Source organism: Panicum hallii, chromosome 9 (genome assembly GCF_002211085.1).
Source record: "Panicum hallii strain FIL2 chromosome 9, PHallii_v3.1, whole genome shotgun sequence".
Lineage (NCBI taxonomy): Eukaryota > Viridiplantae > Streptophyta > Magnoliopsida > Poales > Poaceae > Panicum > Panicum hallii.
In genome coordinates, this window is record NC_038050.1 from 8,514,304 (window position 1) to 8,528,340 (window position 14,037).

The following is a 14,037-nucleotide window of genomic DNA, read 5'->3' on the forward strand; positions in this document are numbered from 1 at the left end:
AAACAACAGCTAGGCCCACGGATCCCACACGTCAGGGTGTATACTGGCCAATCGGGCAGCTTCCAGCTAGATTGGACCCACATGTCATTGCCTACAATCCTTCTGCAAGCAGCAGCACAACAACTACTCGCGGAAGTGGTCTTCCCTCGCATCATCCGCCGGCCCACCACCTCCGCCGCCTCCTCCTCTGCCCCTCCGCCGCTTTGCTCCTGCCCCGTCCCCGGCACCGCAAACCCTAACCCTAATGGCCGCCAACGCCGGGACCACCAGCTCCTTCCCGTACCTAGTCGCCGGTTCCTCCCCGGCGGCCCGCCGCCACGGGGCCGCACACCGGATCCGCGCCTCGGCAGCGGGGACGACAGGGGAGGCGGCGATGGACGTGGTGTCGGAGGCGGAGCTGCGGGAGAAGGGGTTCATGGGGATGCGGAAGACGAAGCTGGTTTGCACGGTGGGGCCCGCCTGCGTGGAGGCGCTGCCGGCGCTGGCGCGCGGCGGGATGGGCGTGGCGCGGGTCAACCTCTGCCACGGCGGCCGCGAGTGGCACCGGGCCGCGATGCGCGCCGTGCGGAGGCTCAACGACGAGGAAGGGTTCTGCGTCTCGCTCATGGTCGACACCGAGGGCTCCCAGCTTCTCGTCGCGGACCACGGAGGCGCCACCTCCGTCAAGGCCGAGGTAGGTCGCTCTCTGCCATTCTGCATTACTTCTCTGCTGGCTGTTGCCCTATTGTGTCCACGAGGTCCCGGGCGCCACATCTGATCATGATGTTGAAGTGAGTTGAACTCGCGGCATGTAGGAAATTAGGGAATAGGGACACGATTTTTTGAACCAACGGAATAGGGACACGTTCTGTCTCTGTTGTTGTGCAGTGAACTGGTTGTAGTAAGTATTACCACACTGCTTTAAATAGGTCAGAAGCATTCAATTTGGTGTTCTCCTGTGATGGAAGCAACCATTGCTTTGTGATTAATTGCATTGATCTGATGGAATCCATACTCATTTTAGTGCGATTGTAATGTAATCATCCTGTTTAGATATGGTTAATTGTTGGATATTTTATGATTGTCTTTCTTTGCTACAAGACAATAAATTGATAATAATATAGTCCGAGTCTTCTCCTGTTTCAATCGCTTTGTGATTAATTGCATTGATCTGACGGAATCCATATTCATTTTAGTGCGATTATACTGTAATCATCTTTGTTGTTTACATAGGATGGTTTGGATATTTTATGATTTTTTTGCTTTGCCACAAGACGATAAATTGATAATTATATAGTGCGAGTCCTCCTGTTTCAATTATTCTGATTTGATGTATGATCGGATCAGGCTGTTGGTCCACCTGATTGTACAAGAATCACTTATATGCTGGATGATACCTGGACTTCTCCTGTTGATTGTACAAGAATCACTTATTCAAACATAATAAAAGGAATTCTCGTTTCTGTGCGTGTGCAATAATGAGATATCTGGACTATGACTGATTGACTGGATTTCGTACCAGAAAGGCTGCTAGTGATATGTCCAGCGAGACATTGTCATTGTGCTGAGGTGCTTTCATGTTATTTTGGAGTAATAGTCCTTATGGCTTCATATGTATTAGTCTAATATATTGGTCTGCCTTCATTCTTATCTGCTTGATCGTATGTGTCTATGTCTGAACCATGACAATTAGTGGGGAAATAGCAACCTGCTGAATACATATACATGTCACAATAATACAATTGGTGCTGCCACACCAACCACCTGATTGGTCACTGCAATGGCACTAGCACCAGTCCTGAAATCATTTGGTCTTACTACATAGCTTTGGCTGTCAGGATGTATCTATTTGCATGTGGGTTAGTATAAGCTCTGACATTTCCTGGAATAATTGATCAATGTGGGTTAGTATTTGCATATGGGGTGGTGAAAGTAGGTTGAGCTGTTGTTACCTGTATGGCAAAATCAATTGAGCTGTATCAAGAGTGTGCTGTTTTTTTTTCAGTCCTTAGAGAATAACATGATTTCCTCCAATACCAAGATATATGGGAGCTGTATCACTATCTAATGTGTCATGATATTGACACTGTAGTAAACTAAAGTATTGAGATAACATAGACCCTTGTCCCTGAACTATAATAGTTCACCCATCAAGGTTTTGTTTAAACGATACGCTTCACTCATTTGTCAAACCATCTTGGTTTGTGAATCTTGTAAGTAGTAGTAAAAAGCTCATAGTTATAGGTCTTTGTATCTGTAGTGGTATCCTGTATCTTCTGGAGAAGTCATCCTAGGTTTTCCTCTTTTTGTGATATACTGCAGGATTACTCAGAGTGGCTATTTACAAACAAAAAGACTGATGAAGCCCATCCATTCACGATGCATGTCAATTTTGAGAAGTTTTCTGATGGTCTGAAGATGAACAGGCTTTCTTTGTTGGCTGTCCATACTGAGTTCTAAACATTGCTCGTGAAAGAAATAATATTCTACAAATTTCAGGCATTCTAGTTGGTGATGAGCTTGTGATAGATGGTGGAATGGCAACATTTGTAGTTACTGAGAAAATTGGGAATGATTTGCGCTGTAAGTGCACAGACCCAGGTTTGCTTCTTCCTCGAGCCAAGTTGTCATTCTGGAGGAATGGAAAATTAGTTGAAAGGAGCTTTGGCCTTCCTACATTGTCGGCAAAGGTTAATTTATTTGAAAGCAGTACTTTGTATTATTTCAAATTTGTAGTTCCCTTCTAAAGCAACATTTTTTTGGCCTATTAAGGATGTATCAATCTTGACATATATGTTTGATTATGCTTCTTTGATCAATCCTGTTGAGTCTCGACATGATGAAATTTCTGGCTATGTATTTCCTGCTTGCTGACTGCTTGCATTATCTTGTAGGATTGGGCAGATATCGAATTTGGGATAGCAGAAGGAGTTGATTGCATTGCTCTATCTTTTGTAAAGGATGATAATGATATAAAGCAGCTGAAGGCTTACCTCTCCAGAAGATCATTAGAGTGAGTAGATAACTACCATATGAAGTCATTTATTGCTGTTCCTAATATAACTTACTGCCCACTGTTCTAAAATATCGGTAGAGTTTTGTAGCTGTAGTTCAAAGTATATGTACAGATATATAAAAATGTATATGTATGTTATCCGGATGCTGAAGGGAGAAATGCTGTTGCAATTTCAAAATAAACAAAAGTCATGGAACAAAATGCCAAAATGAAATCTTAACAAAGAAAAGTAGAACTTACCAGCAGCAGGGTTCTCCAGTTTAGCCATTGATATTGTACAACTTCCAATAAGTACTTGATCCATTTTGTATGTAGTGAAACACTTCCTCTAATCAGGAATATGTGAAGCTGATGTAGCAATATTTAAAAATATGCAAGCGAGTAATGATTTTTAACTTTTGTCAGTGATACTAAGTTACTAATGCGTTTTTGTCAGACTTAGCAAGTGAAGCAATCTCTTTAATAGAACTCAAAAGTATGGTTGTAATGATATTACTCTTTATTATATTAATTTTGAAGCTGCCAATCTTATGCATTGTGGTGTGACAGGCACATCAAAATTTTTGCGAAGATCGAGAGTCTGGAATCTCTCAAGAACCTGAAAGACATCATAAAGGCATCTGATGGAGTTATGGTAGCACGTGGGGATCTTGGAGTTCAGATTCCTCTGGAACAAATTCCAGCCATCCAAGAGTCAATTGTTACTCTGTGTAGGCACCTGAACAAGCCTGTGATAGTTGCTTCACAGCTTCTCGAATCAATCGTTGAATATCCAACACCAACTCGAGCGGAGGTAACCTAACTATAATACTTCAGAAGCATAGCTGCATAGATCTCATAACATGTTTCATTTCATCTAGTCTTTTCATTCATCAGTCCACGTGCCTGAAACTTGAACTAGAGTTTAGATCTATATCACTATTGATGTCTTTTAATATTTCATTTAAGTTTTTCCTTTTTGTTAGTGGCTCTTGTTGGGTTTCATCTCTAGCCTACCCTATCTTGCTAGGGACTGAAAGGCTCTGTTCTTGTATCCGACTTTTAACTATCTACTCTCCAATGGTGTGTCACTGGGTACTTCTTTATGTAGGTGGCTGATGTTTCTGAAGCAGTGCGGCAATATGCAGATGCTGTGATGCTATCAGCAGAGTCAGCTATAGGTGCATATCCCCAGAAAGCTCTATCTGTCCTCCGTGTGGCCAGTGAGAGGATGGAATCATGGAGCCGTGAGGAGAGCATGCAGAAACTTCTTCCACAACATCAGCTTGCAATCGCTCTGCCTGACCGGATCTCAGAGCAAATTTGCAACTGTGCTGTAGAAATGGGTAGTTTATTATTTTCTTGTTTGATACATTGTAACCAATCTTTTCTCTTGAATTCTCACAATGTTACTTTTTCTGCAGCAAACAACCTTGCTGTGGATGCCATATTTGTTTACACAAAGCATGGTCACATGGCATCACTTCTATCACGCAACCGGCCAAACCCTCCCATACTTGCGTTCACTGATGATGCCCATTCAAGAAAGGGCATGAACCTCTACTGGGGAGTGATACCGTTGCATCTTCCATTATCTGATAGCATGGAAGATAACTTTAAGAAAACCATCACCCTGATGAAGTCAAAGGATTCTGTGAAACCTGGAGACACGATCTTGCTGGTCTCAGACTCTGATCTAAACCGACCTTGTGCTGCCACATCTGTGTTCCAATCCATTCAGGTCCGGTTAGTGGACTAGGTTAGGCATAATTGGACAAATAACTGTTCCAGGATGTTGATGGCTTTTTACAAGTACAGGGGTTGCTGCAAATGTATTACTGTACCAGACTGCATAGCTTGTACATTTCTCCATGGATTACGTGTGTCCATTCTCCAATAAGGAGCTATTTAAAAAACTGCTAGCATTTTGGTACATTTGTACATGAAAATTACTCTTGTTAAAGGATAATTGAAAGGGGTTGTAATGTTTAAGGTGAACGGCCAGCATTTTAGTAAGTGGTTTACAATCTCACATGAACGCAAACGGAGTATGTGCTGGTGATCGTATTTTGGTATGTAAATATGTACGGAGTATGTTTTTCATGCAAACCACGCAATGAAAGCATGGAAAGTTTGAGTGCGTATCTTGGCAGACTGGCAGCATGTACGCAACTCTGGATCTCAACATGAATTTTGGAGCGAACAAATTTAGCGTTACAATTTATTGTTTGAAACTTCAGTTTGATGCCTACTAGAAAGCCCTAGGCGCGGTGTTGCCGCACCATCTTTGAGCTAGCCACCTAGGGAACAATTGCAGGCTGTAAAAGCATGTATGTTCATTAAAATTATTACGTACCATCAACAATGGTTGCAATATGTAACATAACTTTATATATATAGAGGTACCTATCCCAAGAGGATTCATGTCTCCATATGTAGATTGAACTCTCTTTTCATCATCCTTTTTTATTCTTTAAAATGGCGGTGCTTTAATGCCTAGGCCTAAGCCACATTGTTCATATAGGACGTCAAAAGCAAAGCTTGTTATTTCAGTACCACTCTCCAGTTTCATTCTACTCAAACACATAATCAGAGAAGTTCATGGCTATAGTTAAAATAAATAAAATACATTTGAACTGTAACCATTACATATGGACGAAATAAGATGAATAGCAGAACCTGTAAAGTACTTCTGAATGTCTAGTATTTGTGAGTTCTAATAGATATGATGCCGTCAGTTTATTCTGTCAGGAATCTGAATGGCGTCACACAATACAACTTATGTTAATCTATATTACTATATATGTTATAATAATTCCATCATAAAAAATAATAAGAACAGAAAGATTTCATATCAGCGTTCGACAATAAAAGCTTGAACTCTTGTTACTAACAAGTGCATCAGAAATAGATTTTGCACATAATAAAAGGGTAATGTAATTACACAATATTTGTTTTGGATGAGCATTGAAGATGTACTGCCATGTTAAGCTCGACAGGCAATATTTCTCACCGGTTACCATATGATTCTGCCTTTTCTAACATCAAACTTATTATATTATCGCACACAATTAGGAATATGCATTCGGGTCTACAACCGACTCAACACCTATATAGCTGATATACATGTTCTTTGGCTTTTACCAACAAGAATCGTCATCGGCCTCCTCATTGATCTCCCTGCAAGCAGGGACTCCAGGACAACATTGTTCTACTTTTGCAGTGATCATCATCAAGTATTTATTAGACAACCCAAGCAAGACAAATAGTCAAGTTTTTTAATGTTTAATATGCAATCAAAGAAAGAGCAGTGCATTCACTATTTATAATATTAAGCTGCTTCAACAATCTCCATGTGTGGTTATCAGAAGCATAATATAGCGACAACATGGATCTTGTAAATTATCAGAATTAGCTATTTATAAATATGTAGTTCAATCTTAAAAATTACACAGCTCCAATAAGAGTTGTCTGCACTATTAAATTGCAGCCCTTGCAATTCAATTTAATCTCACTAATCTGACAACCAATTTATACGTTTATTGTTCAGATAGTTTAATCAAACAATCTAATCTTGTCTTATTTTTTGTCAACTTCAAAATTGATATCATACATATTTCAGATTTTTTTTTTTGCTCTCCCTAATATTCGATCAGAACACATGCTACTCAATAGATACTTTACTGGATTATAAACATCTTGTCTTATTTTTTGTCAACTTCAAAATTGATATCATACATATTTCAGATTTTTTCTCTCTCCCTAATATTCGATCAGAACACATGCTACTCAATAAATACTTTACTGGATTATAAACACATAAAGGATCAGAACACATGCTACTTAATAAATACTTTATTTAGCATTGTATGAATAGAACTACAATTCAATACTTCACACATGGCAGATATATTTCACCCTTGATCTAATAACTATAAAAATGTAAATGCTTCTATCAAACCATAAATACTGAAACCTCACATTTCAACAGTCGAAACTGTAAAGGGCACATCAAAAATTCAGAGATCAAAAGGTTTTATCAGTTTTGGCTGAGAGACCGGAGAGTGTCCAGATGTGAGAGACATACCATAATTAAGGTTTTCATGGACCATTGGCAAGGCATTTGGTCGTGCAACTTATGGGTCCACAATGGGTATCGTCCCTGCAGCCTGCACGAGGAGCTACAACATATGCGCCGCTGGCTGCCTGCTCGTTTTAGTATCTGCTGTCCGTGTTGATACACACGCCAATCATGGTGGTGCAACTTGTGCGGTCGCACCCGCATATCGCTGTTGCCGGTGCTCGCGTCCACACTCCGGCGAGTGTGCGACCGTTCAGGTTGAGAGGAGACACTGGTAAATTGCTAGAGCCATGTCAGGACTTACGATCCTCATCACCGTCGTGGATGCCAAGATCATGGACTCGGCCGGAATAGGAAGCCGGAGCTGTCTGTCTCATGGGGTCCACCCAGCTGTGCTCTCTTCTCAAGCCCATGGTCTCTCCTCCGGCTACCGCTGTTACTATTGAGCTAGTTCTCATCGCCGCCGCCGCATTCGCTGATACAACGCAGCGAGCTTGGCGATTTGTGCCATCCCTGGGCAGGCGCAGCGGTGGCCTCTCCTTGAGCCCCGGCAGCCGGATGAGGCATAGGTGAATGGTGCAATATGTCGCGACTTGCTAGGGGAGGAGGGGTGGTGGGGGGAAGAACGACCTCGCGCAGCTGCCTGCTAGCCGCCCACGACGGGAATGCAAAGCGTCGAGAGGGCGCAAGGCCACGCGACTCTTTTTCTCCATTGTAGATGAAGATCAAACGGCCGAGAATTTCACGCGACGTGGCCCAATCCCTGGCCAGGGTTTGGACCCAGGTTTCGTGTTAAGGAGATAAGGTTATAAATTTTCTGTTAATTCGGCTCAAAATTTGGATGCTTGGAGTATTACTGTGCTATAGATTACATAGATTTACCAATAAATATAAGCTTTTGAAAAATAATGCATCGAAGCTTTCGTAGCTCAGTTGGTTAGAGCACCCGTTTAGTAAGCGGGAGGTCTTGAGTTCGACTCTCAACGAAAGCAAAGCAGGCCTTTTTTGCTTTTTTTTATTTCTTCCTAGAAGAAGCTTGTCTGGTGACCCCGGCGACCGGCGAGTACAGGTGCGCCACGCGCTCCATCCATCTCCGTTGCCCCGGCGAGTGCACCCCGTCGCATCTCTCTCTTCCATCGTCGCTGCACGGCAGGGCCTAGCTAGCACCATGCGCTGAGCCTGCCCCGCGTATTCTCTGCCTCCACTGATGTCCCTTAGACAGTTTTTCATGATTGAGTTTTTGCTTACAACTCGGTCCCCGGTGGTTCCAATTCTGTTTCTTTTCTTTGATACTACAAGTTGGCCCTTTTGCTCTTTCAGGTTCCAGGTTCTGAAGCAGCATTTTAACCATGGGTTGCTCTCTGAAAATTTTGTTAGGAAGATTGGTCATTGCATGCATGGGGCATGCCGCTTACCTGTGTAGGCATCATGCCATATGATGTGACTAGGAATGGATTCTGTGTCTATGTCAGGCAAGTTACGCTACTCTCTGATCGTTTATCAAAGAATGCAAACGATATGATATCGTACAGATCTTATGACAGATAGCGCAGATGGAGAGGACAAGCTCACACTGTCGTCCGCGACTACCATGGACTGGTGGTTTCAGCAATCAGCGTGATGCTTGCGATCTTGGTCAACATGGAAAATGTAGCACGAAAGGATTTCTGGATTCTGAAATAAGGTAGCCCGTTTTGGTAGTGAATCTACCGTCATGCAGGGGATTGTCTGCTTGACGTTTCGCATGTACGTATGATGTACCGTCACATACTCACATTCAGACAAGTAGTTCATGGATGGAGTTCACTAGTAGTCTGTGAATATTAGTAGCTGCAGAAGGTGAAGGCTAAGAGTACCGTTTGGATCCCCTCAGATTACTAGATTCTCATAATCCAATTTTGGATTCTCGGATTCTATGTTTGCACGTTAGAATCCTGACATGTTTGGATCCCACATACATTCTAGAAGCGGGATTCTAAGAATCCGGTGAGATCCAAACGGGACCTTACTTTTATGTGTGTGGGTGGGGGGGAGGGGGGACGCGCCACGGGATGATGAGAATTGAGAAAATAAATACCTTCCTGTTTGATAAACCGATGTACTAAACAAAAACCAATTATTTAAATTTTATAAACAGCAAAGGATTCTAAGTTAGCTCAGATGCTTGTCTCGTCCATGAAAACCGCGAGCATGGCGATGATTCCCATTGCTGACCAACTAACGATAGATCACGCTTGCTGCTGTACAGCTGCAGTGTTGCAGATGCATTATAATTATTGTGGCTGATGAGTGCATGCTTGAGAGGACATGAGTGACCAAGAAATGAACACGCTTCGCTGCACTAGTTGCAGACGCATTGATGGTTTGCGTCTGACCTGATCTGATGCATGCATGCATGCTCGAGAGGACAGCGTGGCCCGGGCGTGCCAGTCAGCTGCAGGAACTTTGCCCCCAAATAGCAAGTGGCCGTCGTTCAAAAACTGTTGACGATCAGATGATTAAGACACTACCTCTCAGGGTGCGTTTAGATTGCAACAAAGTTGCAATAGTAACACTGTAGCGTTTTCGTTTGTATTTGACAAATTTTATCTAATCATGGACTAATTAGGCTCAAAAGATTCGTCTCGTGATGTACAATTAAACTGTGCAATTAGTTATTTTTTTTACATACATTTACTGCTCCATGCATGTGTCCCAAAATTGATGTGATGGAGAGAGAGTGTAAAAATTATAACATTTGGATGCATCTAAACAGGCCCTCAGTCTCAGCGCTGTGTTAGTGCCCTGTCGCCAGTGACGTGGCTGAGCTAGCAAACAAAGCGGCCCAGAAAATGGGGCCCTGTCAGCACTGTGTTGCCGACGCGGCGGAAGACATGCATGCTTGCCCACAGTACCTCGCCGATCGACCGATGTGCCACGACTGCACGTGTTTCTGCCCCGGTTGGCGGTTGCTGTCGGCTCTGCATCGGCGGCGGCAGAAACACATGTCTCCGGCCCCCATGAGGTCTGCAGCATCGACCCTCTTAGAGCATGTACAGCGCTATTAAATTTGCCGTCTCTAAGAGCCATCATTAATGAAAATAATCCTACGTGAACAGTCATCACGGAGGAGAGAGAGCGTAGTCGTCCTTTCGTGAAGCGACGGCTTCGTCTCGTGCTCCAAGAATCTACCGACAGGCGAAACAACGGCTGTACGGCGAGTCGACGAGTCGACGGCGACGATGGATCGGCTGCGCGGGAGAGTTTTGGCGGGCGGCAGGGATGGATGTTCTTCGGATTCGCACCATTTTTCCTGCTCCCCATATAGTTTCGCGCCTCTTTGTTTCACATCGTCATTCCATTTTTCCCTAATCCAGATGGAGTCCGAAGCGGCGGAGGTCGATGGAGGTTCACCGGCAGCCACCTTCGTCTTCGATGAAGCGCAGGCGCGACGGCTCCTGGTGGCGGCGGCAAGCAGGGAGCTCCGCGCGGAGTCCTCGGCCACGGAGAGCCGAGATCCGAGCACCAACTTCACGGCGGCGGCGGGGAGGGGCCGCTGCGGCTAGGCTTCACGGCGGCAGCGGGAACCGGGCTACTGCGCCCAGGCTCCGCGGCGGCTGCGCGGATGGGGCTGCCGCGCCCAGGATCCGCGGCGTCGGTGAGGACGGGGCTCCCGTGCCTAGGCTCTACGGCGCCGGCGAGGACGGGGCTGTCGCGCCCAGGGCCCGTTGCGGCGGCGGGGAAGGGGCAGCCGCGCCCAGGCTTCACGGCGGTGGCGGGGACTTTCCAGGCACGCCCAGGCTCGACGGCCACTTTCGGCCGGCCGCACACAGGCACCACGGCGGGTGCAGGGCTACTGCGCATAGACACCTTCCATGGTAGCTCTGGTTCATCCTTCGATGGTAGCCCTGGTTCATCTCCTCCTGTTACTCCTCAATCAGATCCTACAAATTGGTAATTACTCCATTCATCGATATGTTTACCTTGTGTGATATACGTTTGGATGCTCCATTCATCGATCTATTGATTCAACATGTTAACTGCTATTCCATCATTCTGTTTTTAGGGATAACAATCCACACCCCCTGGTGGATTTATGAACCTAGTGAATGATCAATCATCACATAATTTCCATTTTGTTGGTATGAGTATAGATGATTCCACTGCAGAGGCAAACCACATTCAAATTGATGTGGACAGCGAGGACGGAGTTGTCCGAACTGAGAAAAGGATTCTTTGGACGCAAGAAGAAGATGTTCGACTGGTTAGTTGTAGTTTATTCTATTTTTGTTGTTATGAGTTGCTGCCATTTAGCTTTAACATAGATATTTTTTTGTAGATGAGTGCTTGGTTAGAGAATTCGATGGATTCAATTCATGGAGCTGATAAGAGAAACGAACAGTATTGGGGTGATATTGTTAAGAAGTACAACATGACAACACCAAAAAATAGAATGAGAACTCAGAAGCAAGCTAAAGACCATTGGCATAAGATTAACAAATGGACTGACTTATTTCACGCTGCTTGGTTGAAGGCTCGCAGAATATATACAAGTGGCTATTCAGATCAAATGTGGATTGATATGGCACATAAGTTCTACCTAGAGGACAACAAGCATCTCAAGTTGGGTCCTTTTGTGCTAATGGATGTATGGTACACAGTTAGAGGTGTGGCAAAGTGGATTACATACAACAGTGGCCTGAAGAGAACACGCGAAAGCAAGGGCTGTGTAGATGAGGGAAACGACACTCAACCTGTTGATGAAGATCCTCATGAACTGCCACGAACTATGGGTCAGAAGAAAGCAAAAAAGATGGCATTGGAAGCTAAAAAGGATGGACAGTCAAAGGAAAGGGCAATTGATGTTGATCTTGAAAAATATAGCCAAATCCAAAGTGAAGCTAATGCAAGTCCTCTAAAAGTTTTAGAGGTTCAACAGAAGCTTTCAACAGAGAAAGTTGAGGCATCAAAACTAAATCATCGAGCAGCAGTTGAGAACAAAGAAGCAAAGTTGTTGGAGGTATACACCACTATGCTATCAAGAGACACCAGTGGGTACTCAGCAGAAGAGAAAGAAGAGCATATGGCTACACTTAGATGTATGAGAATGCGACTTTTCCCTGAAGGTATCTAGTTCCTTTTATATGCTCGCATGGTTGGTGTGAACTGCTGTCATTTTATTATAAACGTGTTGGTGTGGACGTGTTGGTGTGGAAAAAACTGCTTCATGTGAACGCGTTGGTGCACTGTGTGTATAAAATGCCCTGATGCAACGTCACACAATCCAGCCAGCCACAATGTCACACGAACCAGACTCAGATCAAGAAAACAATGATTTGAGTGATGCCTATTTTGATCCTCTGGACATCTACAGTCTGGAGGGTTTTATTGCAGAGGAAGAAATCTTGGATGAAATTGGAAGGCAGGTTGGAGAAAAGTTGAAGGCTCAAATCAACGAAGAATACTTGCGACCTGAGGCTCGTGGTTTTCCTGATATGATTGGAAGTATTGACTGTATGCACTGGCGTTGGAAAAATTGCCCTAAAGCTTGGGCTGGCTTTTTCACACGTGGTGACAAAGGTTGTCCTACTATGATTCTTGAAGCGGTGGCATCACGTGATCGTCGTATATGGCATGCTTTTTTTGGAACTGCTGGATCTCAAAACGACATCAATATTTTGAATAAGTCACCACTTTTTATTAATCGGCTAAAAGGGGAAGCTCCACGAGTACATTACTATGTCAATGGGAATCCATATGACACACCATATTATCTTACTGATGGAATATATCCTGAGTGGGCGGTGTTTGTGAAGACAATACATCGTCCTCAAACGGAAGAGGACAAGTTATATGCAAAATATCAAGAAATGGCAAGGAAGGATGTTGAGTGTGCTTTTGGCATTTTGCAATCCCGTTTTGATATTATTCACAGAGATGCTCGTTTGTGGAAGCGGAGGGATGTTGTGAACATAATGCAAGCTTGTGTTATCCTTCACAACATGATTGTAGAAGATGAAAAAGAAGAAGTTAGAATTCCATTGGATTTAAATGAAAATCCAGGAGCAACAGTTGTGCTACCGCCGGAAGTGCAAACTAGTGACAATCCTGATCCTTGCTTCGTTGAGGTGCTACAGAGAAATTCTGCTATTCAAGCTCGCTCGACTCACACTCAACTGAAGAGAGATTTGGTTGCAAATATATGGCAAAAATTTGGAAACCATCAAAATAGTTCTACATAGAACTATCATGCTATGTACTAATTTTATCAATTATGTCATGTCTTTTGAATTACAAATGGTAATACATATTATATATATATATATATTATATTTCTTTGCTTCCATAAAAAATAATGTGTTTATTTTAGTTTCTAATCAAGAAACATAGTGGTTACAAAGATGACATATATATAGGATCTTTTGTAACTTTAAAAGGCCTCATATATATTAAATATCATATAGACAGTGCAAATAGACAGACCACTGTATGAACTGTCTATTAGGTTGTCTATACACGTCTTTCTAAGCACTTACGGACAGCAGCTGTCTGTGCACTGTACATGCTCTTAGTCGCTTGTCTCCGGCTGCCCTGGCCGGGGGGACAATATCATGGTGCATGGTTGAGTTTAGGTGCTGAATGAATACAGCCATACAGGCATGCTGCTGCTACAGGCAGCCACTCGTGAGGACGCATCTGGCGTTCATATAATAACTGTATGGAAATAGATCCAGGTTCCAAGGTCGGGCGAAAGCGTGCCAACAAGTACAGAGATCTAGAGAAACGCTGGACGGTTTCTTTCTCTTTTTGAAGAAAATGTTTGGACGATTTCGTGGACGAGGCTTGTTGAGCTGTTCCTGTCAGAAGAGAACACTGGAAAGCAACGTGCGCATTTTGATTTTGTCACAGCATCATGTCTTAGTTTCGTGCAAGCGCGTATCATTTAGCGCCAGCCAGTCCCAAGAAACGGCGTGCGTTCGCGACCAGTGAAGGGATGCCGACG

The 14,037-nt window shown here is 43.7% G+C and overlaps 1 protein-coding gene and 1 non-coding gene across 2 annotated transcripts; both read left to right on the forward strand.

Moving 5' to 3' along the window:
* The first annotated feature begins 138 nt into the window (after positions 1 to 138).
* Positions 139 to 4,972, forward strand: LOC112878050 (pyruvate kinase isozyme A, chloroplastic-like). Its single transcript, XM_025942444.1, has 7 exons — positions 139 to 673; positions 2,302 to 2,389; positions 2,479 to 2,669; positions 2,874 to 2,992; positions 3,545 to 3,788; positions 4,086 to 4,320; positions 4,399 to 4,972. The coding sequence occupies exons 1-7, from the start codon at positions 245 to 247 to the stop codon at positions 4,731 to 4,733; spliced, it is 1,641 nt and encodes a 546-aa protein (XP_025798229.1). The 5' UTR covers positions 139 to 244; the 3' UTR covers positions 4,734 to 4,972.
* Positions 4,973 to 7,973: 3,001 nt separating this feature from the next.
* TRNAT-AGU lies at positions 7,974 to 8,047 on the forward strand. Its single transcript has one exon. It is a non-coding gene; the product is annotated as a tRNA-Thr (tRNA).
* Positions 8,048 to 14,037: the final 5,990 nt, after the last annotated feature.

Coding starts and splice junctions, on each gene's coding strand:
- LOC112878050 (XM_025942444.1), top strand. CDS start 245: ATGGCCGCCAACGCCGGGACCACCAGCTCCTTCCCGTACCTAGTCGCC. Junction 2,390..2,478: donor TTTTGAGAAGTTTTCTGATG/GTCTGAAGATGA, acceptor TACAAATTTCAG/GCATTCTAGTTGGTGATGAG. Junction 2,670..2,873: donor TTCCTACATTGTCGGCAAAG/GTTAATTTATTT, acceptor ATTATCTTGTAG/GATTGGGCAGATATCGAATT.